At 43.6% G+C, this 26,896-nt stretch overlaps 1 protein-coding gene across 1 annotated transcript in view; it reads left to right on the plus strand.

Annotated features, from left to right (window-relative positions):
- Positions 1-234: 234 nt before the first annotated feature.
- LOC117529603 (ephrin type-A receptor 6-like) overlaps positions 235-26,896 on the plus strand; it is a 384,313-nt gene continuing 357,651 nt past the window's right edge. Inside the window, exon 1 of the mRNA XM_034192438.1 lies at positions 235-358. Within this exon, the coding sequence (XP_034048329.1) occupies positions 280-358 (79 nt within the window). The 5' untranslated portion in view covers positions 235-279. The remainder of the gene's footprint in view (positions 359-26,896) is intronic.

Genomic DNA, 26,896 nt, shown 5'->3' on the forward strand with positions numbered 1-26,896 from the left:
CCCCCCCCCCCTGCATTATTATTCCTTCTTTTTTAACTTGCTACAGCTGTATTTTTTGCGCGCTATGATCGGTGCTTTCCATCCTGTCCACACGGAGGGAATCAGGATTCCCGATTGAGAAATACAGTTGAACTTCTTTGGATTCTGGATCTTTGGACGTCCCCCCCCCCCCCCCCCCCCGTTTTTTTTTAAAATATTTTATCTTAGGTTTATTTTTGGGGGGGGTGTTCTCCTCTGCTGACCAGCCTGCGCACCCTCTGACTCGGGAGCGCGCTCAGCATGCTGTCCGCCGGGACATACTGCGCGCTTTTCCACGCGCTCTCAAGTGTCCTGTCGGACCCGGGGACCACAAACCGAGGTGAGTGCACGTGCATGTAGATCAGCATGATGTGGATTCAAACTGTGATCCCCGCTGCCCACCTGTCTCCGCTGCACATCAGCGCACACACTCATGGACGCGCACGCGCGCAACGCAAAGTAAACAATAATGAGAAGAAGCACTGACTGGAAATAATGTGCAGTCAATTAAACATCCTGCTCCAACTCTCCATGGATGATGGAACGTGTCTGTTTGCAAGATGAGTGTGGAAACAAACTATTTGTATAAGAAGAACCTGCAGTGGGGGGGGGGGGGTGTATTCCTGACCTTAGGCATTTTGTTCATTTTGCGCCCTCATTAGGGTTGATGGATCAGGTGTGCCTGATTGTTGTCTGGCACAAAATACTCCCATGAGTATTTCCTCCTCCAAGGTCAACTGGACTGCCACTGATCCATATTCCAGTAACTTTTAAAAGGCTCCCCATGACATATTGTTTATTTCTTGAGATGTGTGAAAATAACAAAAAAAAGGGAAAAAATGGGAAAAAATTGGGGAAAAAATGAAAAACTACATGAAATTAAACTGCTAATGGGTTTCATGGGTAGTAGGATTCCAAAGCCAACCTGGTCTCACTGCAAGTCGTGATTCAGCAGTACGAAACTCGTATACATTAATCTAATGACATCCAGATAGCTGGTACTGTTATCCTGACCTGTTGAAGTAGAACCTGGAATTCCAAGAAAGAATCTTCCAGTATTTTATCCATGAACTTATTTAGAAAGGTTCTGCTACTAGTCTATAAAATTGTTCACGGACTGGCACCTGCCTACCTAGCTGACCTAATTAAACCTTATGTACCGGCCCAGGTTTTACATTCTCAGGGTGCAGGACTACTTTGTGTCCCTAGGGTGAATAAGAAGTCTGCGGGTCACAGAGCTTTCTCTTATCGTGCCCCTGTTCTGTGGAATGATCTCCCTGCATCAATAAAACAGATTCTGTGGAGAATTTCAAGTCCAGACTTAAGACGCACTTATTTTCCCTTTCGTATGGTTAGCATACTGGCATAGTATAGTTCTATGCTTTTTACTCTTTTAATTCATTTTATTAGGAAACGGAGCGTGCCGCGGCCTCAACTTTACCTAATTCTGGGTCCTTTAGTGAAGTTTAGGGCTAGTGGCTGGCGAGCACCTTAGTATTTACTGTTTTTCTTGTTGTTTAGTGCTGGCAAATTATACTGTATTTCTTGTCTTTCTGATGCCTGATTCTGTTTTTCTCCCTGTTTAAGGTGCAGCTCCATCCAGAGATGGGTGGGGTATTTGTGCTGGAGACCCTCCTGTTCTGTGCTCCATCAGCATTTCCTGTGTATTCATTTTGTGAATTGTTCTGTAATTTATGTTTGTAGCATGGCCCAAGCAGAGGGTCACCCCTTTGAGTCTGGTCTGATTGAGGTTTCTTCCTCAGAGGGAGTTTTTCCTTACCACTGTTGCTCTGGGGGTTAGTAAGGTTAGACCTTACTTGTGTGAAACGCCTTGAGGCAACTCTGTTGTGATTTGGCGCTATATCAATCAATCAATCAACTTTTTTCTTGTATAGCGCCAAATCACAACAAACAGTTGCCCCAAGGCGCTCCACATTGCAAGGCAAGGCCATACAATAATTATGAAACACAGTCTACGTCTAAAGCAACATAACCAAGGGATGGTCCAGGGTCACCCGATCCAGCCCTAACTATAAGCCTTAGCGAAAAGGAAAGTTTTAAGCCTAATCTTAAAAGTAGAGAGGGTATCTGTCTCCCTGATCTGACTTGGGAGCTGGTTCCACAGGAGAGGAGCCTGAAAGCTGAAGGCTCTGCCTCCCATTCTACTCTTACAAACCCTAGGAACTACAAGTAAGCCCGCAGTCTGAGAGCGAAGCGCTCTAATGGGGTAATATGGTACTACGAGGTCCCTAAGATAAGATGGGACCTGATTATTCAAAACCTTATAAGAAAGAAGAAGAATTTTAAATTCTATTCTAGCATTAACAGGAAGCCAATGAAGGGAGGCCAACACGGGTGAGATATGCTCTCTCCTGCTAGTCCCCGTCAGTACTCTAGCTGCAGCATTCTGAACCAACTGAAGGCTTTTTAGGGAACTTTTAGGACAACCTGATAATAATGAATTACAATAGTCCAGCCTAGAGGAAACAAATGCATGAATTAGTTTTTCAGCATCACTCTGAGACAAGACCTTTCTGATTGTAGAGATATTGCGTAAATGCAAAAAGGCAGTCCTACATATTTGTTTAATATGCGCTTTGAATGACATATCCTGATCAAAAATAACTCCAAGATTTTTCACAGTATTACTAGAGATCAGGGAAATGCCATCCAGAGTAACGATCTGGTTAGACACCATGCTTCTAAGATTTGTGGGGCCAAGTACAATAACTTCAGTTTTATCTGAGTTTAAAAGCAGGAAATTAGAGGTCATCCATGTCTTTATGTCTGTAAGACAATCCTGCAGTTTAGCTAATTGGTGCGTATCCTCTGGCTTCATGGATAGATAAAGCTGGGTATCATCTGCGTAACAATGAAAATTTAAGCAATACCGTCTAATAATACTGCCCAAGGGAAGCATGTATAAAGTGAATAAAATTGGTCCTAGCACAGAACCTTGTGGAACTCCATAATTAACTTTAGTCTGTGAAGAAGATTCCCCATTTACATGAACAAACTGTAATCTATTAGACAAATATGATTCAAACCACCGCAGCGCAATGCCTTTAATACCTATGACATGGTCTAATCTCTGTAATAAAATTTTATGGTCAACAGTATCAAAAGCAGCACTGAGGTCCAACAGAACAAGCACAGAGATAAGTCCACTGTCCGAAGCCATAAGAAGATCATTTGTAACCTTCACTAATGCTGTTTCTGTACTATGATGAATTCTAAAACCTGACTGAAACTCTTCAAATAGACCATTCCTCTGCAGGTGATCAGTTAGCTGTTTTACAACTACCCTCTCAAGAATCTTTGAGAGAAAAGGAAGGTTGGAGATTGGCCTATAATTAGCTAAGATAGCTGGGTCAAGTGATGGCTTTTTAAGTAATGGTTTAATTACTGCCACCTTAAAGGCCTGTGGTACATAACCAACTAACAAAGATAGAATGATCATATTTAAGATTGAAGCATTAAATAATGGTAGGACTTCCTTGAGCAGCCTGGCAGGAATGGGGTCTAATAAGCATGTTGATGGTTTGGATGAAGTAACTAATGAAAATAACTCAGACAGAACAATCGGAGAGAAAGAGTCTAACCAAATACCGGCATCACTGAAAGCAGCCAAAGATAACGATACATCTTTGGGATGGTTATGAGTAATTTTTTCTCTAATAGTCAAAATTTTGTTAGCAAAGAAAGTCATGAAGTCATTACTAGTTAAAGTTAATGGAATACTCAGCTCAATAGAGCTCTGACTCTTTGTCAGCCTGGCTACAGTGCTGAAAAGAAACCTGGGGTTGTTCTTATTTTCTTCAATTAGTGATGAGTAGAAAGATGTCCTAGCTTCACGAAGGGCTTTCTTATAGAGCAACAAACTCTTTTTCCAGGCTAAGTGAAGATCTTCTAAATTAGTGAGACGCCATTTCCTCTCCAACTTACGGGTTATCAGCTTTAAGCTACGAGTTTGTGAGTTATACCACGGAGTCAGACACTTCTGATTTAAAGCTCTCTTTTTCAGAGGAGCTACAGCATCCAAAGTTGTCTTCAATGAGGATGTAAAACTATTGACAAGATACTCTAACTCCCTTACAGAGTTTAGGTAGCTACTCTGCTCTGTGTTGGTATATGACATTAGAGAACATAAAGAAGGAATCATATCCTTAAACCTAGTTACAGCGCTTTCTGAAAGACTTCTAGTGTAATGAAACTTATTCCCCACTGCAGGGTAGTCCATCAGGGTAAATGTAAATGTTATTAAAAAATGATCAGACAAAAGGGAGTTTTCAGGGAATACTGTTAAGTCTTCTATTTCCATACCATAAGTCAGAACAAGATCTAAAATATGATTAAAGTGGTGGGTGGACTCATTTACTTTTTGAGCAAAGCCGATAGAGTCTAATAATAGATTAAATGCAGTGTTGAGGCTGTCATTCTCAGCATCTGTGTGGATGTTAAAATCGCCCACTATAATTATCTTATCTGAGCTAAGCACTAAGTCAGACAAAAGGTCTGAAAATTCACAGAGAAACTCACAGTAACGACCAGGTGGACGATAGATAATAACAAATAAAACTGGTTTTTGGGACTTCCAATTTGGATGGACAAGACTAAGAGACAAGCTTTCAAATGAATTAAAGCTCTGTCTAGGTTTTTGATTAATTAATAAGCTGGAATGGAAGATTGCTGCTAATCCTCCGCCCCGGCCCGTGCTACGAGCATTCTGACAGTTAGTGTGACTCGGGGGTGTTGACTCATTTAAACTAACATATTCATCCTGCTGTAACCAAGTTTCTGTTAGGCAGAATAAATCAATACGTTGATCAATTATTATATCATTTACCAACAGGGACTTAGAAGAAAGAGACCTAATGTTTAATAGACCACATTTAACTGTTTTAGTCTGTGGTGCAATTGAAGGTGCTATATTATTTTTTCTTTTTGAATTTTTATGCTTAATAGATTTTTGCTAGTTATTGGTGGTCTGGGAGCAGGCACCGTCTCTACGGGGATGGGGTAATAGGGGGATGGCAGGGGGAGAGAAGCTGCAGAGAGGTGTATAAGACCACAGCTCTGCCTCCTGGTCCCAACGCTAGACAGTCACAGTTTGGAGGATCCCAAAAAATTGGCCAGATTTCTAGAAATGAGAGCTGCTCCCTCTAAAGTGGGATGGATGCCGTCTCTCCTAACAAGACCAGGTTTTCCCCAGAAGCTTTGCCAATTATCAATGAAGCCCACCTCATTTTTTGGACACCACTCAGACAGCCAGCAATTCAAGGAGAACATGCGGCTAAACATGTCACTTTTATATAAATTAAAATAAATTGAAAAATGAAATAGAAAGTCACAAATGGACCAGAGGAATGGCGATTGTGCCCATCAAAATGAAAAAAGAGCCTTTTTTGACTGGAAAAACTACAGAGGCATCAAACTGATCTTACATGAAGATCCGTGAAAGGGTTGTAGAGTGGAGGGTGACCGAGGCAGTTTGGCTTTATGACAAGTAGATGAGCAAATAAGGGACTGGTCACAGTAAGACAGCTTATTATTGAGGTTTCAAATCCCGCAAAATCATGCAAAACTTAGGAGAGTTCGCCGCTCTGCGAGATGTCAGTAACACTAAGAAATGCATTGAGACACTCTGATCAGGCTGCAATTTAACCGCTGCACACGGACAACAGCACTGACACCGCAACATAGAACTCTTTGTATATTGTGTCTAAAACCCTGGGTTTATAGATGTTGTTATTGTTTGCTTTATGTAAACATGTGAGAAGCTCAGGTTGTTTCTCCGTTATTTTCAACGGGAGTTGCTGTGAGTCGTGATCACTTCCTGTTCATGTCGTTCTGAGGGAAAGTGAAGTTTGCTCTTTAACATCCTGCTTATTGTCCTTTACAGCACTGTTTATCCTGTTTGTTCCAGAGTAATATATATATATATAAAATGTCTGAAATTCGGTTTGCGTTTATGAAGTAGCAGACACGGAATATTTGGAATATTTGTTTTAGGAGGTTTTCAGGGTCTCATGCATGCAGTATCTTCTTAACATGATGAAAGGCATAAAATTGACATTTTGGTTGTATAATGTTCATTTGAAATTGTTGTCATGTGGTTTCTCCTTGTTGTTTAGACTGCAGTGACTCTCTGGTGTGCAAGGGATTATGGGATATCTCAAAAGGGCGTGGTATAGAGGAAAAATACACTGACTTACATTTGGAATTTATAGATTAAGAGGGTTGGACATGCAGAAATGTGGATAATGACTGATGAGAACATGTATGGAGGAGTAAAGAAACAGTAAGAAACAGTATTGGAGTAGCAGGAAAAAAGCACCATTTGGTTTTGGTGTACATCAAGGATCTTTTTAAAGCCCTTTTCTTTTTATTCTAGTTGTAGTTGTGTTGGGTTTTGGGGTTAAGGACAAGTCCCCCTGTTGTTGTTATTGGTGTTGTTGTTGTTTTAGCATAAGAAGATTGGATAAGGGCTTTGGAAAACATAGCTGGGTGACCTGAACAGCCAGAGGAGTCTGACTTTATGCTCAAGAAGTTAGTCTGCAAAAGTACATCAAACACAAATAATGTCACAGCTTCTTTGTACACAATGTAGATCTTCTGGAATGCCTTTGATGCACTGAAAAAAGAGCATGTTTGAACCAACTTAAAAAAGTGTTACAATTTGTGAAAACCTGAATGAATTAAGTTGTTTGAACTTAAATTTAGATAGATAGATAGATAGATAGATAGATAGATAGATAGATAGATAGATAGATAGATAGATAGATAGATAGATAGATAGATAGATAGTCTTTATTGTCATTGTTACTTTTTACAAAGTCACAACGAAATTGAAAGTGCTTCGGCTCGTGAGTTAAGAGTAATACATAGTTTAAAAACATAAAAACATATTGCACTGACTATGAACAGGAATAAAACATCTAAAAGAAAAAAAAAAATAAAACAAATTGCACTGTTTATGGACAGGAATGGTACGGTCACAGGTTACACTGGGTGAAAAAGACTGCCACCAGTGCACAATGCAAATTTTGCATTATAGCTGCTAAATACTGTTTTATTGTTCTGACTGTCACATCTGGGGCTTATTTAAGGGACTGTGTCCACCTTTTTTGGGCAACTTACAGGCATTTGTTGCAGTGTTATCCACAGATCAGTCATGTCCGTGGAGGCTACATTAAAAGGCTGCGCACCCCCAGCGTTATACATGAGCAACCCGTGGAGTACTCATGCGCCAAACAATGTAACAACGGTCTGTTGCTTGTTAACACAAATAGCAAATCAGCCAATCACATGGCAGCAACTCGGTGCATTTAGGCATCTAGATGTGGCGAAGACGACTTGCTGAAGTTAAAACCGGACATCAAATCGGGAAAGAAAGAGGATTAAAGTGACTTTGTAGCATGGTTGTTGGTGCCAGATGGGCTGGTCTGACTATATCAGAACCTGCTGAGTGTGTCGAATTTTCATGCACAACCATCTGTAGGGTTTCCTGCCTTAATTCTTTGTGGCATAGATTCAACAAGGTACCACCTTGCAAGGTGTACCTAATAAAGTGGCCAGTGAGTGTATGTTAAATTGAATAGGACAGTGTGTTCAAACTTTTGACTGGTCCTGTATATATCAACAGATACACTGATATTGTCAACTTTTTCACACCTAAAAACAACTCTCGACCTTTTCTTTGCAGATTTCACAGACCTGGCCATGAACCAGGTCAAGAGCCAAATGCTCAGTTACTTTAGTGTTTCAGAATGTGGGAGCACACACAAGAAGTGTTCCCCATCACCAGATTTGGCTTTAATTGCAGATGATTAAAACCAATATTCAACAAGATCTTCATCATCATTTACTTTCAACTGCAATATACTATGATAAGTAAAATAATTACTTTATCAATGTCAAAATATTTATGGATGTAAATGTACATGCAAAAATGTCTGCTTGATTTCTGTGTGCTGTCAGTCTGTGAGTGAATCAGACAATTTGTGAAACTTGTCTGGAAAGATTTCTAGAGTGTACAGATACTAGAACTGCTCAATTATGACAAAAACCATAATCTGAATTATTTGGGTTAAAAATGAAATTAAGACTATTTAACCAGCCCAGTCTCACATTTTTTTTTGTGTGCTCCTGTGACAAATGAGTCAAATTTTCGTGACAGGTTTTTATTTAACTCTGTTCCTAAACCTACTCCTACCCCCAACCCTAACCTTAACCCTAACCTAATATTACTCCTTCCCCCCACCTTAACGATAACCACCCCCGCTTCACTTTTAATTTCATGCAGCCATCATGGAATTAATTAGAATGAATTCGTGCTGCCGTGACAAAAATGAGGCGCTTTTTGTCACAATATCACGAACCAATATCAAATCAAATCAAATCAATTTTATTTATATAGCGCCAAATCACAACAAACAGTTGCCCCAAGGCGCTTTATATTGCAAGGCAAGGCCATACAATAATTACGGAAAAACCCCAACGGTCAAAACGACCCCCTGTGAGCAAGCACTTGGCGACAGTGGGAAGGAAAAACTCCCTTTTAACAGGAAGAAACCTCCAGCAGAACCAGGCTCAGGGAGGGGCAGTCTTCTGCTGGGACTGGTTGGGGCTGAGGGAGAGAACCAGGAAAAAGACATGCTGTGGAGGGGAGCAGAGATCAATCACTAATGATTAAATGCAGAGTGGTGCATACAGAGCAAAAAGAGAAAGAACCCCCCCCAGCAGTCTAAGTCTATAGCAGCATAACTAAGGGATGGTTCAGGGTCACCTGATCCAGCCCTAACTATAAGCTTTAGCAAAAAGAAAAATTTTAAGCCTAATCTTAAAAGTAGAGAGGATAGACAATAGATTAATGTATATTTCGTGCTGCTGAATCACGACTTGCCGTGAGACCAGGTTGATTTAACATGACTACATGACTATGGGAAAGCACCATGGCTTAGTGGTTAGCACTGTTGCCTAACAGCAAGAAGATCAATTCAGGCAGCAAGATCAATTCCCACCTGTGGCAATTCTGTGTGGAGTTTGCATGTTCTCCCTGTGTTTGTGTGGGTTCCCTCTGGGTGCTCCAGCTTCCTCCCTCACCCAAAGATATGCAGGTTAGGTGGACTGGAAACTTTAAATTGTCTGTAGGTGTGCGTGTGGGTGAGAATGTGTCTGCGACAGACTGGTGTCCCATCCAGGGTGTACCCCGCCTCCTGCCCTATGACTCCAGCCTCCCCCCCATCGCCCCCGTGACCCTCAATTGGAGTAAGCAGTTGAAGATAAGTGAGTGAGTGAGTACATGACTACGACTTTCAAAACTTTATTCAACTTTTTAAAAAATCTTGCATTTTGAGATTGGTCTATCTGAATTGAAAAGCAAGCATAAAATAAAACTAAATATTCAACTCTCAGACATAAATAAAGAAGGGAAGAATAAAGTGAAGGGAAGTGTGGGCAAGACCCGCATGAGGTGGGTGGGACCACTGAAGGCTGAACATACCTCCATCTGGTTGTTAACAAACAAGCTCAAGATAACAGGCTCAGCTTTGTTTTGGCTTCAATGGCCCCACCCCACTCACACTGATCTTGCCCACACACCAGGTGGATTGGCCATTGGGAGTACCAGGATTTTTCCCGGTGGGCCGATCAGTAATGGGCAGATGGCTGCCAGGTTTTTTATTTTTTGGTGTGTCTTGACATGGTAACGCTCGTGGCCCAGGGAGAGAGACATGCACCAGCCCACAGAGCTCAGCTGCAGCCTGCAGACACAGCATAGGCCCAGTGGCTTGTTTGTCAAAAGAATACCTGACCCGATTGTGGCCCTATGATAAGCTACAGAGGCCCAGGAGTCCCACCCATGCATGTTATAGACCCCCCCCCCCCCCCGTCCAATCACCTTTAATGATAAGCAATCACAATGAAAGAAAAGTATTTAAAATTTCACTCACCCTTAATTGGAGTAAGTGGGTATGAATGAATGGCTGGATTTGAGTCAGTGGAAATACTGGAGCACAGACATTTTTAATGGTTCTTTAGGCAAATTAACAGCCTAGAAACACAGTATCTCAGACAATTGCAATAAAATGCTCAGAAAGGACAAACATGGTTTCATCCACAGTAGCTAGTGCTACGCTTTTAGCTAATCCACATAACCGTACCTCGCAGAGGCTACCGCTAGCTGTGGCAGTCTACACAAACACACACACACACAAAACATTTGCTGCTTGAATTTATCACACGTCAAAAGATGAGCAACACTGAAAACACATTGCGCTAAAGTAATTCTTTTTTACTCACTCATAAGTGACATCAAAATGAGATTAATTACCAGGTCCTAACAGATACACTTTGGAGTTCCTGTAGTGTTACTCGATCTTGTCCGTGGTGTTTCTGAGATGCCCATTTCTGGAAGTTGTCTTCAGTGATTATACAACCCCTGGCAAAAATGATGGAATCACTGGCCTCGGAGGATGTTCATTTAGTTGTTTAATTTTATAGAAAAAAAGCAGATCACAGACATGACACAAAACTAAAGTCATTTCAAATGGCAACTTTCTGGCTTTAAGAAACACTATAAGAAATCAGGAAAAATAATTGTGGCAGTCAGTAACGGTTACTTTTTTAGACCAAGCAGAGGGAAAAAAAATATGGACTCACTCAATTCTGAGGAATAAATTATGGAATCACCCTGTAAATTTTCATCCCCAAAACTAACACCTGCATCAAATCAGATCTGCTCATTAGTCTGCATCTAAAAAGGAGTGATCACACCTTGGAGAGCTGTTGCACCAAGTGGACTGACATGAATCATGGCTCCAACACGAGAGATGTCAATTGAAACAAAGGAGAGGATTATCAAACTCTTAAAAGAGGGTAAATCATCACGCAATGTTGCAAAAAATGTTGGTTGTTCACAGTCAGCTGTGTCTAAACTCTGGACCAAATACAAACAACATAGGAAGGTTGTTAAAGGCAAACATACTGGTAGACCAAGGAAGACATCAAAGTGTCAAGACAGAAAACTTAAAGCAGTATGTCTCAAAAATCGAAACTGCACAACAAAACAAATGAGGAACGAATGGGAGGAAACTGGAGTCGTCTGTGACCGAACTGTAAGAAACCGCCTAAAGGAAATGGGATTTACATACAGAAAAGCTAAACGAAAGCCATCATTAACACCTAAACAGAAAAAAAACAAGGTTACAATGGGCTAAGGAAAAGCAATCGTGGACTGTGGATGACTGGATGAAAGTCATATTCAGTGATGAATCTCGAATCTGCATTGGGCAAGGTCATGATGCTGGAACTTTTGTTTGGTGCCGTTCCAATGAGATTTATAAAGATGACTGCCTGAAGAGAACATGTAAATTTCCACAGTCATTGATGATATGGGGCTGCATGTCAGGTAAAGGCACTGGGGAGATGGCTGTCATTACATCATCATTAATGCACAAGTTTACGTTGATATTTTGGACACTTTTCTTATCCCATCAATTGAAAGGATGTTTGGGGATGATGAAATCATTTTTCAAGATGATAATGCACCTTGCCATAGAGCAAAAACTGTGAAAACATTCCTTGCAAAAAGACACATAGGGTCAATGTCATGGCCTGCAAATAGTCCGGATCTTAATCCAATTGAAAATCTTTCGTGGAAGTTGAAGAAAATGGTCCATGACAAGGCTCCAACCTGCAAAGCTGATCTGGCAACAGCAATCAGAGAAAGTTGGAGCCAGATTGATGAAGAGTACTGTTTGTCACTCATTAAGTCCATGCCTCAGAGACTGCAAGCTGTTATAAAAGCCAGAGGTGGTGCAACAAAATACTAGTGATGTGTTGGAGCGTTCTTTTGTTTTTCATGATTCCATAATTTTTTCCTCAGAATTGAGTGATTCCATATTTTTTTTCCTCTGCTTGGTCTAAAAAAGTAACCGTTACTGACCGCCACAATTTTTTTTCCTGATTTCTTATAGTGTTTCTTAAAGCCAGAAAGTTGCCATTTGAAATGACTTTAGTTTTGTGTTATGTCTGTGATCTGCTTTTTTTCTACAAAATTAAACAACTGAATGAACATCCTCCGAGGCCGGTGATTCCATAATTTTTGGCAGGGGTTGTATTTGCGTACAGAAAAATCTGACTGTTACTGGGCTGGTGATGACACCAAATGTATCCAGCGTAATATAATCGTCTCGAAAATGGGTTTCCACTAACACAGACAGTGTGTTCTGCTGCATAAGTATGAGGAACACAGGATATAATGATGTTATCTCGTCTCAGTCACACTCACACATCACATGGATAAGTGGCTGCTATAATGTAATCTGCTCTTGACATCTTCCACTTCCCACATTTGCCGAGGTCACTTTTAATATTCCTGTCTGAATGTTTAATGTGTAAGATACAGCTTTTCAAAAACGACAGGAACCCTTTCACCAGCCAAATGTCAGCGTCTCCTTCACTGGCTTTGTGTTTGTGTGCAGTTTTCCCCCACAGGATGCTTGTGTGCCTGCGGTGGTGACAGGCTTGAAGGCTGAAGAGAACGCTTACAGGGGATACTGGGGGGAAAAACACAATATGATGAGCTAGAAATATAAAGTCTAAACTAATATTTCTTTGGGGGCCAGGTGCAATTTTTCTGAGGTTGTCTTTGAACGGAGAGTCTAAACTGTGGAGCACGTCTCTGTAGGACACACTGTGACAGATGAATGTGACTCGACACCATTGCCTACAAAGCAAAGTTTACTATAAACTTCTTTTTTAATCTGTTTCTTCAACACTAAATCTAAAAACACACATTTAACTACTCAGAATGTGTATTGGTCCACTGGGGCAGACTGTGCATGTGGACATTCTGGAAAAGTCCCAAACAGTCGTTCATTTCGTCAAATTTGACAAAATGTCTTACCTGAGCTCTATTTGTAGTCCCAAATGTCAGACTGATTGGTGGTGAGTTGTCTGTGTGAGTGTTTTCAGATGTGTGCATAAGTATTGCCAATTGACAGATTAAAAGTGTTTTCCCAATGATAACAACATATTTTATCTTGGAGTTCAGTATCTACTGTTGGAACCTGTGTGTAATGTTCTGCAACAACTGTGTTGAAGAATTGCAAGCAAAGTGCAAAACAGAATATGTGTTTAAGGTATTGTCACATTGGGCCTCATGTATCAACGTTGCGTATGGCGATATTTGATCGTATATGGGGTGTACGCCAAAATGGCTGCGCTACTTGACATTTATCAATGTGGTCGTTGGCGTACGCTGTGCTGAAAATATACACCACGTCAAGAGGTGGTGTAAATTATACACCAAAATGAACCAGCAGTGGAATCCACATAAAAATGAAAATGATCAACATGATAAACAGTGCCATCATACAAATCAATGCATATGTTAAATAAATAACACTTTCTTGATTATACTACAGAATAATTAATACAAATCCCGCTTTTGCGGGATTGTTGGTCTCGATCACGATCCATGGCCATGGCAGGTGCGCACTGCTTGATACATGTCACGGCAACATTGGTGTACTTCAAATTTACACCGTAAATTTACGCCACAAGTGCGCAACGTTGATACATGAGGCCCGTTGTGTTTTAGCTATTATTCCAAGAAGTTTTGGATTTGAAGTTTTAGTCTAAGCATTCGATTTTTGGGTGTAAGCAGTTGGCAAAAACTGGAATAAATATTCATCGTCATGGGTTTTGTGATGCTACTTGCTGTGAATGTGATACAATGACTGGTACATTATTGTGAGGCACAGTCGTATCAGTGGTACATATAGTGGTGGGCCTCTTTTGGGGGGAGTCCAGGGTGGTTTTTTTCAGTCGTACTCTTTTCCTGTTGGTCAATCTCAGGAAACTTTCATTTTTTACAAAGTTCCCAAGTGGAAGATGATTGCATTTTCCCTGTGCTAGAAAAAATTTAGGGCTTGGACAGCAAAAATGTAGTAAATCTTCTGTATTTTTTAACTTTAATATATCTGTCAAAATGCAACATATTTCAATCTACATCGATATAAATTTTGTTGGGTTTTGACCTAAAAGTTTACTGTTCTAAACAGAGAATCTCTGAGCATATAGCTGCAAAATGAGCTGCAGTTATTCAGAATTTTTCTGCTGGTGAACATTTGTAGAGAGAGAAATTCATGAAATTATCATGAAGTGGTGATTGAATGCATTTTGTATCAAATCAGTGCAAATTACCCTTAGTTTAGTTCACACTGTCTAATGGCACAATGAAGGTCTGAAGTGATTAGAAAAAAGTGGACATGGTGTTGAGAGAAGTGTGACAGTAAGTGTGCCCAGGTATGTGTGTCCTTAAGTGTGTGCATTTTAGTGTGTATGCTTGTGCGTATGATTTTATGTGTGAATGTGCATATTTATGTGTATATTTTTGTCTGTGTGATGACATGAATGTTATCTGTGTGCATTTTTGTGTGCCTGTCTGGGAGCCTCGATGGCAGTGCATGCATGCAATGTATGTGTGTGCATGCATGAATGCTATATTTGTGATTTGTGTGTTGAAGGGATGGGCTATGTGTTTATACGTTTTGTCAGTGAGGAGTGTGTGTGTGTGTGTGTGTGTGTGTGTGTGGGGGGGGGGGGGTCAGATATAGGGGAGATAGAGAGGGTGGTGGGCGTGTTGCTCCCTTGCAGCATTCTGAACACTTACAAAAACTACATCCAGTAGTGTTTTCACTCAAACCTCAATAAAGTCATGAAAGCAAACCTGCCTCATCGTTTCTAAGAAGCCTTCTTTAATTTGGCCCAGACTTCTTTGTCCATGTGACCAGCTGTGACACGCGTTGGGGAGCAGAGTAAATACAAACAGTACTCAAGTATTCTTACTTTATAATTATAATTCCTCAAGTAAAAGTACTCACAAAAATAAGTATTTGAGCAAGAGTAACAAGGTTTCTCCTAAATCTACTCAAGTAGCAAGTAAATTTTCTATTGTCCAATTTATTTAATTGAATTGCATTTGAATAGATTATTTAAAAGTTAAAGTGCACATTAATTGTCATTAATAAAGTAACACAACTAGGTAAATGCCAAATTAAAAGTACGGTTTAATTTCAAACATTCTGAATTTTTATTTATTTATTTTTTTACTAAATGGTTGCAATGTAAGGGAGTATCAACTATGACATTTTGGCCATGTGGTCTGTTTCTCTGTGCATGATCCAGCACACAGGAGCCTGAGTGTTGATGATTCCAGCAGCTGGAGAATGCCAAGGGGACGTCCATGTTTCACCTGGCTGCGGCAGATAGATGGTTATTGTAGAGATGTGGGAACAGACTGGTTGTCTGCCTGTGTGGTTCCCATCCAGGACCCAAGGCGGTTCTGTGGTGTTGCAGAAACGCAGCATCAGCACATGTTCCCAGACTTGGTTTGATTTGAAATCCTCAAAGCAGAGGCTCAGATGCAGTCTGCAAGTAAGAATGTTTTCAGTTATCAAAATAATCTGAAATTAAACTTAAAACCATAAAACGGACAAAAGATTGGAAGGTTGGACAGTTAAAAATCAAATCACATTCCAATAAATTAATAAATAAAAATCTATGCCTTCCACGGTGGCGGACACAGTTCCGTTAATCCGCTAACTTTTTTATTAGCTGATTAGCTTTTCAGATAACTTTGAAAACCATTAGCGGACCAATTAACATCCGCAAAATTTACTTCCAATAACTTTTAGACCGCAAACATATTTTTGTAGGCGTAGTGAATAAAGCTTAACAGTTAAACATGTTGGGAAAGTGTAGGAACACGGACCCACAACAGGGGGCGCAAATGAACGGACAATGGAGGTAGCCAAATAACAACACTTTACTGTTGTGACAAAAAGCACAACAAACACGGCAGATTACAACAATAGACAAGACGTCAATTCACACAATGTGTCGCGTGGGCAGGCTCGAAGATAAGAGACGTCTGTCCAAAGCAGAACCGGAACCACACGATTTCCTCCGCCACCGAAACCCGGGAATACTGGAGCCGCCAAGTCCCGAACTCCCAGGTGGCCACTGCCTCCGTGTGTCGGATCTGGTACTGCTGGCGAGGAACAAAAACAGTTAAAGGTGGGTGCGTGTGCACCCAGCAACCCGTATGGCGGGAAAACCACCTCCTCCTCTCGTCGGAAGAATGTCTGCTATTTCACGCACAAAAATAACAAGGTGTAAATGTTGACAAAAGACAACACAGTCGGCTGAGAACAGTACCTTCAAGGTAGAGCGATATCTCGGCAAAGAGGTGGAGATGTCGTCTGCTGATCAGATGATTGGTGACAGCTGTCATAGGCGATAAGTGACAGCTGTCACCCCGGATGCTCCTGTGAGGCGGCAGCGCCCTCTGGTGCCTGGAGCCCGCACTCCAGACAGGGCGCCCTCTGGTGGTGATGGGCCAGCAGTACCTCCTCTTCAGCGGCCCACACAACAGGACCCCCCCCTCAACGGGCGCCTCCTGGCGCCCGACCAGGCTTGTCCGGGTGGCGGCGGTAGAAATCGGCCAGGAGGGCCGGGTCCAGGATGAAGCTCCTCTTCACCCAGGAGCGTTCTTCGGGTCCGTACCCCTCCCAGTCCACCAAATACTGGAAGCCCCGGCCCATCCTACAGACATCCAAGAGCCGACGCACAGTCCAAGCCGGCTCGCCATCGATGATCCGGGCAGGAGGCGTGCCGGACCCGGAGCACAGAGGGGTGAGGTGTGATGCGGCTTTATCCGGGACACATGGAAAACAGGATGGATCCGCAGTGAGGCCGGAAGCTGAAGCCTCACTGCGGCTGGACTGATGACCTTAAGGATCCTGAAGGGACCGATGTAACGGTCCTGTAGTTTGGGGGAGTCCACTTTCAGGGGAATGTCCTTGGTGGACAACCACACCTCCTGCCCTGGCCGATACGCAGGGGCCGGGGTCCACCGACGGTCTGCATGGGCTTTTGCCCTCGTCCGGGCCTTTAGCAAAGCAGAACGGGCGGCGCGCCACACCCTGACGGCACTTCCGCAGGTGGGCCTGGACCGAGGGCACACTGACCTCTCCCTCAACCACCGGAAACAACGGGGGCTGATACGCCAGACACACCTCAAAAGGGGAGAGGCCGGTGGCTGAAGACACCTGGCTGTTATGGGCATACTCGATCCAGGCCAAATGGGTACTCCAGGCCGCCGGGTGCGCGGCCGTCACGCAGCGCAGGGCCTGTTCCACCTCCTGATTGACCCGTTCTGCTTGCCCGTTGGTCTGAGGATGATACCCGGACGAGAGACTCACCGTGGCCCCCAGTTCCCGGCAGAAGCTCCTCCAGACTTGCGAGGAGAACTGGGGACCGCGATCGGAGACGATGTCTGTTGGAATCCCATGCAGCCGGACGACGTGGTGGACCAGGAGGTCCGCTGTCTCCTGGGCAGTCGGGAGCTTCGGGAGGGCCACGAAGTGGGCCGCCTTGGAGAATCGGTCCACTATCATGAGGATGGTGGTGTTGCCCTGGGACGGCGCGAGGCCCGTGACAAAATCCAGGCCAATGTGGGACCAGGGGCGATGAGGCACAGGCAGCGGCTGGAGCAGTCCCGATGCCCTGCGGTGGTCAGCCTTGCCCCTGGCGCAGGTGGTGCAGGCCTGGATATAATCCCGGACGTCAGCCTCCAGGGACGCCCACCAGAAGCGCTGCCGGACAACTGCCACGGTCCTACGCACCCCTGGATGACAGGAGAACTTGGAGCCGTGACAGAAGTCCAGGACTGCAGCCCTGGCCTCTGGTGGGACGTAAAGTTTGTTCTTCGGCCCAGTTCCGGGATCCGGGCTCCATGCCAGGGCCTCCCGGACGGTTTTCTCTACGTCCCAGGTGAGGGTGGCCACGATAGCGGACTCCGGGATGATAGGTTCTGGGGGATCCGACAACTCCGTTTTGACTTCGTCTTCATGCACCCGGGACAAGGCATCCGATCTCTGGTTTTTGGTCCCGGGGCGGTAGGTGATCCGGAAGTCAAAACAGCCGAAGAACAGTGACCAGCGGGCTTGCCTGGGGTTCAGCCGCTTGGCGGTTCTGATATACTCCAGGTTCCGGTGGTCAGTGAAAACCGTGAATGGCACGGACGTTCCCTCCAACAGATGTCTCCACTCTTCAAGAGCCTCTTTCACCGCAAGGAGTTCTCGATTGCCGACGTCATAGTTCCGTTCAGCCGGGGTCAACCTGCGTGAAAAGTAGGCACACGGGTGAAGTACCTTATCGGTCTCTCCGCTCTGGGACAGCACGGCTCCTATCCCTGAGTCAGAGGCGTCCACTTCAACCATGAACTGGCGGCTAGGGTCGGGCTGCACCAAAACTGGCGCAGTAGAGAACCGTTGTTTCAACTCCTTGAACGCGGCTTCGCACCGATCCGACCAGGTGAAGGGGACTTTTGGAGAGGTCAGGGCTGTCAGGGGGCTAACTACCTGACTGTAGCCCTTAATGAACCTCCTATAGAAATTAGCGAAGCCGAGGAACTGTTGCAGCTTCCTACGGCTTGTTGGTTGGGGCCAATCTCTCACCGCCGCAACCTTGGCCGGATCAGGGGCGATGGAGTTAGAGGAGATGATAAACCCCAGGAAGGACAAAGACGTGCGGTGAAACTCGCACTTCTCGCCCTTCACAAACAGTCGGTTCTCTAACAACCGCTGCAGGACCTGACGTACATGCTGGACATGGGTCTCAGGATCCGGAGAAAAGATGAGAATATCGTCCAGATATACGAAGACAAATTGGTGCAGGAAGTCCCGCAAGACGTCGTTAACCAAGGCTTGGAACGTCGCGGGGGCGTTGGTGAGGCCGAACGGCATGACCAGGTACTCAAAGTGACCTAATGGGGTGTTAAATGCCGTCTTCCATTCGTCTCCCTTCCGGATCCGAACCAGGTGATACGCATTTCTAAGATCCAGCTTAGTAAAGATTTTGGCTCCATGCAGGGGGGTGAACACGGAATCTAACAATGGCAACGGGTATCGGTTGCGAACCGTAATCTCATTCAGCCCCCTGTAATCAATACATGGACGAAGTCCGCCATCTTTCTTGCCCACAAAAAAGAAACCTGCCCCCATCGGGGAGGTGGAGTTCCGGATCAGCCCGGCAGCTAATGAGTCCCGGATGTAGGTCTCCATTGATTCGCGCTCAGGTTGTGAGAGGTTGTACAGCCTGCTGGACGGGAAATCAGCGCCTGGAACCAAATCAATGGCACAATCGTACGGATGGTGCAGGGGAAGGGTGAGTGCCAGATCCTTACTGAAGACGTCAGCAAGATCGTGGTACTCAACCGGCACTGCCGTCAGATTGGGAGGGACTTTGACCTCCTCCTTAGCCTGTGAACTGGGAGGAACCGAGGATCCTAAACACCCCGGATGGCAGGTTTCGCTCCACTGAACCACCACCCCAGACGGCCAATCAATCCGGGGATTGTGCTTCAACATCCATGGGATGCCCAAAATCACGCGGGAGGTAGAAGGAGTTACAAAAAACTCAATCTCCTCCCGGTGGTTTCCAGACACCACCAGAGTTACTGGTTGTGTCTTGTGTGTGAGTAAAGGGAGGAGGGTGCCATCTAGTGCCCGCACCTGCAACGGCGAAGGAAGCGCCACCAGAGGGAGCCCTACCTCCCTTGCCCATCTGCTGTCTAGCAGATTCCCTTCTGACCCCGTGTCCACCAGTGCTCGGGCTTGAAGGGTTAAATCCCCACTTAGGATTGTGACTGGGAGTCGTGTGGCAATTTGTGTGTGTCTCACTTGAATGTTTTGACCCCCCCTTAGCCCAGTCTCTACGGGCGAGTGTTGTCGTTTTGGCCGTTTGGGGCAGTTTCTCTGTGTGTGCTCAGTTGAGCTGCAGAGAAAACACTCTCCACGGATTAGCCTCCCCATTTTGGCCCTGTGCGTTTCCCTAACAACGTCAGCAGGGGGAGCTGTTGCCCCACAAAGCGCTGCGGCTGTGGAGCGTGGGGAGGGCAGCCCCTTTTCGAACCCAGAAGGGAAAGGGGCGGCGCGTATCCGGTCACGTCCTTCGCCTCGCTCCCGACGGCATTCCTCCAACCGATTGTCTAACCGTATAACGAGATCGATAAGCCCATCTAAATCCCGCGGTTCCTCCTTAGCTACCAGCTGCTCCTTCAGAACCAACGACAGTCCGTTTATGAAGGCGGCGCGGAGCGCAACGTTATTCCAGCCGGACCTCGCAGCCGCGATGCGGAAGTTGACTGCATAAGCGGCTGCGCTCTCGCGTCCCTGTCTCATTGACAGCATCATGGTTGAAGCGGTCTCTCCTCTGTTAGGGTGATCAAACACTGTTCTGAACTCCCCCACAAACCCAGTGTATGCTGATAACAACCGTGAGTTCTGTTCCCAGAGCGCCGTAGCCCAGGCGCGTGCTTTACCCCGAAGCAGAGCAATCACATAAGCTATCCTACTAGCATCAGTCGCGTACATGACGGGACGTTGTGCGAAGACGAGCGAACACTGCATAAGAAAGTCCGCGCACGTCTCCACACAACCCCCGTACGGCTCTGGAGGGCTTATGTATGCTTCAGGGGAAGGTGGGAGGGGTCGTTGAACGACCTGTGGAACATCACTGTTGCGCACAGGATCGACAGGAGGGGGAGCCGCAGCAGCGCCCTGAGGGCGCGCTTCCACCTGCGCGGCGAGAGCCTCCACCCTGCGGATAAGGAGGACGTTCTGCTCGGTCATTAGATCCAACCGAGCCGTAAAAGCGGTGAGGATTCGCTGCAACTCACCGATCATTCCTCCTGCAGACGCCTGTGCGCCCTGCTCTTCCATTGGCCGTTCAACAGCCGGTTGACGCCCCTCGGGGTCCATGACGTTGGCCGAGATATCCTGTTGGGAAAGTGTAGGAACACGGACCCACAACAGGGGGCGCAAATGAACGGACAATGGAGGTAGCCAAATAACAACACTTTACTGTTGTGACAAAAAGCACAACAAACATGGCAGATTACAACAATAGACAAGACGTCAATTCACACAATGTGTTGCGTGGGCAGGCTCGAAGATAAGAGACGTCTGTCCAAAGCAGAACCGGAACCACACGATTTCCTCCGCCACCGAACCCCGGGAATACTGGAGCCGCCAAGTCCCGAACTCCCAGGTGGCCACTGCCTCCGCGTGTCGGATCTGGTACTGCTGGCGAGGAACAAAAACAGTTAAAGGTGGGTGCGTGTGCACCCAGCAACCCGTATGGCGGGAAAACCACCTCCTCCTCTCGTCGGAAGAATGTCTGCTATTTCACGCACAAAAATAACAAGGTGTAAATGTTGACAAAAGACAACACAGTCGGCTGAGAACAGTACCTTCAAGGTAGAGCGATATCTTGGCAAAGAGGTGGAGATGTCGTCCTGCTGATATACCACTGCTGATCAGATGATTGGTGACAGCTGTCATAGGCGATAAGTGACAGCTGTCACCCCGGCTGCTCCTGTGAGGCGGCAGCGCCCTCTGGTGCCTGGAGCCCGCACTCCAGACAGGGCGCCCTCTGGTGGTGATGGGCCAGCAGTACCTCCTCTTCAGCGGCCCACACAACAAAACACGTTTGTAAAGCCTGAAATCATATGTTTTAGTGCCTGGCTGTTACATGTTTTGTAGCAGACAGACAAGTTCAATCCTCTGACAGCATAGGAGAGCTGGCTATCAGAGAAAGGAAGAGGAGGAGGGAGAAAAAAGATAATTTATTTTCACACCATACAGACTTGCAGATGTATCACAGCAGGAGTCATGCACAGCAAAAATGTTTAAATTTTAAACAAACTAATTCCGGACAAGTTATTGAAATTAACGTTACATCTGTCATTTTAAAGTAATGCACTAATTTTGAAGGTTTTAGCATTTTACACACATGTGCCGAAAAGCATTATGGGAAAATTTGTTTCCTGTTATCACTGGTTGGTGATTATATGTAAAAACAAAACAAAAACAAAACAAAAAAACACACACACACACACACAAGTTACTGTAACGTGTCGATTTTTACAAATCTGTATTTGTAAATTTGTCTTTTTTGTAAAAAAAAAAAAGGCAATTTGAAAACTGAAAATTCTGTTTGCTAAGCGATTCAGCACTTTTAGCGAATGTGTGGCAATGAACACTGCTATCCAGTAGATGACAGTGTTCATGGCAGTGTGAATTCCAGTGGCAGTGTGAATTTTCCTATGCTTTTCGACGTGTCTATAAATGCTAAAACCTTCAAAATTAGCGCATTACTTTAAAACTAAAACATATAGCTGTTATTTTCACTTTGTAAAATGACAGAGGTGATGTTAATTTCATTAACTTAGTGAGGTAAGTGTTGAGCTTCAGAAGCAGTTGGTTCTCCAGACTCCTGCACTTGAATCGTGATCTTTTGGCAGTTGCATTGTCCAGCTTCTGCAGTCTGTCAGTGACTGAAATCTTTGCCAGACACAGAGAAGAACCATTGATTGTACAGGCAGTAGCCAATGAAAAATATAATTACAAATTGTACACATAAGTCCAGTGTGCAGAAAACGACAGTGTTGTGTTAAAACAACAACAAAGCAAATCATGAATGAATGAATGAATGAATGAATGAAAACTGTTTATTTCGAACATTTGATACAACAACAATTACAAGATAGATCAGTAAAGACAACAGCAAAAAAGTTCCTACTGTGTACCCAACATGTCCGAAAAGGGGTAGGGTGAAGCATCAGCTTATTTATCCCTACCCCTTCTTCCCCACAACCAGTAATACCCTTTGCCACATATACACATAGATTCCTACACACCTAAACCAATATCAATATATATATATATATATATACATATATATACACATACACATACATATACACATCAACATACATACACATATACATACACATATACACATATACATATATACACATATATATACACAAACATAAATATACACATACACATACCTACTTACATACAAAATACTATATATTTACAAGCTGAAGCAAAAAACAAAAACACCCTAACCCTCATTACCCTTCCTCCTCCCTATACCCAGAAAAAAACATATTTTTGTACCGCTGTTTGAACTGGTTCATGCTTGGACATTGCTTGAGCCCCACTCCCAATCTGTTCCACATCCTCACCCCACAGACAGAAATACAGAAACCTTTTAATGTTGTTCGTGCCCACTGATGCTTTAAATTAAATTTCCCCCTCAGACTGTAATCCCCTGATCTGTTAAAAAACATATTTTTAATATTTGCTGGAAATAAATTGTTTATTGCTTTATACACAATTTGTACTGTTTGAAAATGAACCAAGTCTGTGAATTTTAAGAATTTGGATTGTAAAAATAGTGGATTTGTATGATCTCTATAGCCAGTATTATGAATAATTCTTATAGCTCTTTTCTGCATTACTGATAGTGATTGTGTTGTACCTTTATAAGTATTACCCCATACCTCTGCACAGTACTGTAAATATGGTAAAACCAGTGAGCAGTAAAGAATGCGGAGTGAGTTGTGGTCCAGAATATGTTTCGCTTTGTTTAGAACTGAAATGCTTCTTGACAGTTTACTTTGTATATGTTTTATATGAGTCTTCCAGTTTATCTTATCATCTATTATCACCCCCAGAAACTTATTTTCATGTACCCTTTCAATATCTACCCCCTCGACTTGTAACTGAACCTGTATGTCTGTATTACAATAGCCAAATAACATGTATTTTGTTTTACTTAAGTTTAATGATAATTTATTTCTGTCAAACCATATTTTCAATTTTCCCATTTCTATACTGATCCTCCTCAGTAACTCCTGCAAATCCCCCCCTGAACAAAAAATGCTTGTGTCATCTGCAAATAATACTAATTTTAATATTTTGGAAACATTGACAATATCATTTATATAAATTAGAAACAGTTTTGGACCCAATACTGACCCCTGTGGGACGCCACAAGCATTGTCCAAGCATGATGATGTATATTCCCCCAACTTCACAAACTGTTTTCTGTTACTTAAGTAGCTTCTCACCCAGTGCAACACCAACCCCCTAATCCCATACTGTTCAAGTTTATTGATTAATATGTCATGATTAATTGTATCAAAAGCCTTTTTAAGGTCTATAAATATTCCAACTGAATGTAATTTGTGGTCTATGGCGTTTGTAATCTCCTCAACTGATTCTATTAATGCAAGTGATGTTGAACTATGTGCTCTGAATCCATATTGACTATCAGTAAGTAATTTATGTTTATTTATGAATTTGTCTAATCTATTATTGAATAACTTTTCTAATAATTTGGAAAATTGTGGAAGCAAAGAAACAGGTCTATAATTTGTGAAGTGGTGTCTATCCCCAGTCTTATACAGCGGCACAACCTTAGCTGTTTTCCATGATTGGGATCATGGAGGAAAGCGTTGTTCTGCAGCAACTGTTCCATCAAGAATGCATTCAAGTGGGTTTGGTTCGAGGAGAAGAACAAAAATGCTGACTTTTTCTTGTATATGAAAAACTAACACCACATTACTTTCATGACTGATGTAATTAGGTAAGAGTAAAAAGTACTCTCCTAAGCATCTACTTTGAAAAGCACATTTTTTTAAAAAAACTACTCAAGTACATGTTGGAGTAAATGTAGCACATTACTACCCACCTCTGTTCGGGGGTGGGATGACACACTCAGTGTTCTCACACAGGCACAAAATGATGTCTTTGCAGGCTGGCCAAGGAAAAAAACAATAAAATAAAAAACTTGTTGACCCCAGTCTTCTGCATACTGCGGATTCCAGTGCTTGTTTTCCTTGTCTGTATCTGTGATGACACCCGGGTACAGGTTATGTCACACTTCAGCACACACCATGTGCCACCATCTTCAGGATTTTTCCACTGAAATTGTGTGGCTGTGGTTACCGTGGTTGCCATGGGAGCTGACTGTTGATGACTGAACTTTGCATTAAAACACAGTACCGATTTTGTTGTTGTGCACAACCAGTAGATGTCCCTCCACATCAGTGGAGGGGTGATAAGGTTTCTGTCCTGTTGTTAATCCGATGATAATTTTCCCTCAGTTTTTTTTATACAATATTTGTGCTTTTCTCACTCATTGAAATCATTGGTGGTTTTCCACCTGCCTGACTCCAGGTCAAGGGTTACCAATTTTAGGGTCTGTGGGCCAAATTTGGCAAGCACACCCTTTGTTTTGGGCCACTATGGCAACTGATAAGCTCTCTGCATACCAATAAATTATTGTTAAACAGATTATAAAGCTGTGTTTTATTATTGCACAATTCTATTTTAGATTAAGAATGTTAAACTTCCATAAAACCTCATATGTTTAACTGTAATGTATTGCTATATGTATAACTATGGTGGCCGATAGAAGCCACAACACTTCACAACTGTAAGAGAGCCCTAGCAAATGGAAAATGCACAAATGCCAAAAGCACCTGCATCAATTCAACGACATGTTTGCTTCAATCCAGTGTATATACGGTACAATGAATCCAGAAAGTATTCACAGCATTTCACTTTTCCACATTTTCTGATGTTACAGCCTTATTGCAAAATGGTGGAAATTCATTTTTTCCCCTCAAAATTGTGCTCACAACACCCCATAATGGCAACATGCAAAAAGTTTTTTTGTTAACGTGCACGTGCATAAATATTCACATCCTTTGCTCAGAACTTTGTTGATGCACCTTTGGAAGCAGTTACAACTTCAAGTCTTCTTGAATATGATGCCACAAGCTTGGTGCACCTATCTTTAGGCAGTTTTGTTCATTTCTCTTTGCTGCACCTCTCAAGCTCCATCAGATTGGATGGGGAGCGTCGGTGCACAGCCATTTTCAAATCTCTCCAGAGATGTTCAATCAGATTCAGGTCTGGGCTCTGGCTGGGCCACTCAAGGACATTCACAGATTTATCCTGAAGCCACTCCTTTGATATCTTGGCTGTGTGCTTAGGGTCATTGTCCTGCTGAAAGATGAACCGCCACCCCAGTCTGAGGTCAAGAGCGCTCTGGAGCAGGTTTTCATCCAGGATGTCTCTGTACATTGCTGCATTCATCTTTCCCTCCATCCTGACTAGTCTCCCAGTTCCTGCCACTGAAAAACATCCTCACAGCATGATGCTGCCACCGCCATGCTTCACTGTAGGGATGGTGCCTGTTTTTCTTCAAACATGGCACCCGCCATTCACACCAAAGAGTTCAATCTTTGTCTCATCAAACCAGAAAGTGTTGTTTCTCATGATCTGAGAGTCCTTCAGGTGCCTTTTGAAAAACTCCAGGTGGGCTGCCATGTGCCTTTTACTAAGGGCCCCTAAACACATAACACAAAAGATGCAGAAACCAGAAGAAAATCCACAAAATGAGGAACTGCTAAACATTCCACCTGTTGTTGGGAGGGACGCACGGTCAGACAGGAGTGCACAATACCACGTTGACAGTTCATGTTCAGTTCATGCTCATGTTCACGCTCATGAACATGGTGCGAGCACGTGGAAAGGCATGCACACAGCAGCGGAGGAAATTTTTTTTAAAAAACACCACAATTCATAATACTTAATTCCTGTTATAAAGAGCGGATTTAGCCTCCGCCTAGACGTACACCAGGAAGTAAAGAAATTACGTGAATTAATGTTTTTCTTTTTATGTTTTACATGAATTACCTGATGTGCTCGTCTCATGAAGAGTCGGCTCCCGTCTCATGAAGAGTCGGGTTCCCGTGTCATGAAGAGCATTGTGAACACATCAATTGGCATGGCATGTCCACCGTGCATTGATCGATATTCACAAGCGATATTCACCAGCGTTACGGTGCACTGATCCGGTGATCAGCTGAAGCGATATGTTTTAATTTATTCCCACGTGAGGACAGCAAGCTGATGTCAGTGCTCCACTGTGAAGTTAT

The sequence above is a fragment of the Thalassophryne amazonica genome, chromosome 2 (genome assembly GCF_902500255.1).
Source record: "Thalassophryne amazonica chromosome 2, fThaAma1.1, whole genome shotgun sequence".
Taxonomy (NCBI): domain Eukaryota; kingdom Metazoa; phylum Chordata; class Actinopteri; order Batrachoidiformes; family Batrachoididae; genus Thalassophryne; species Thalassophryne amazonica.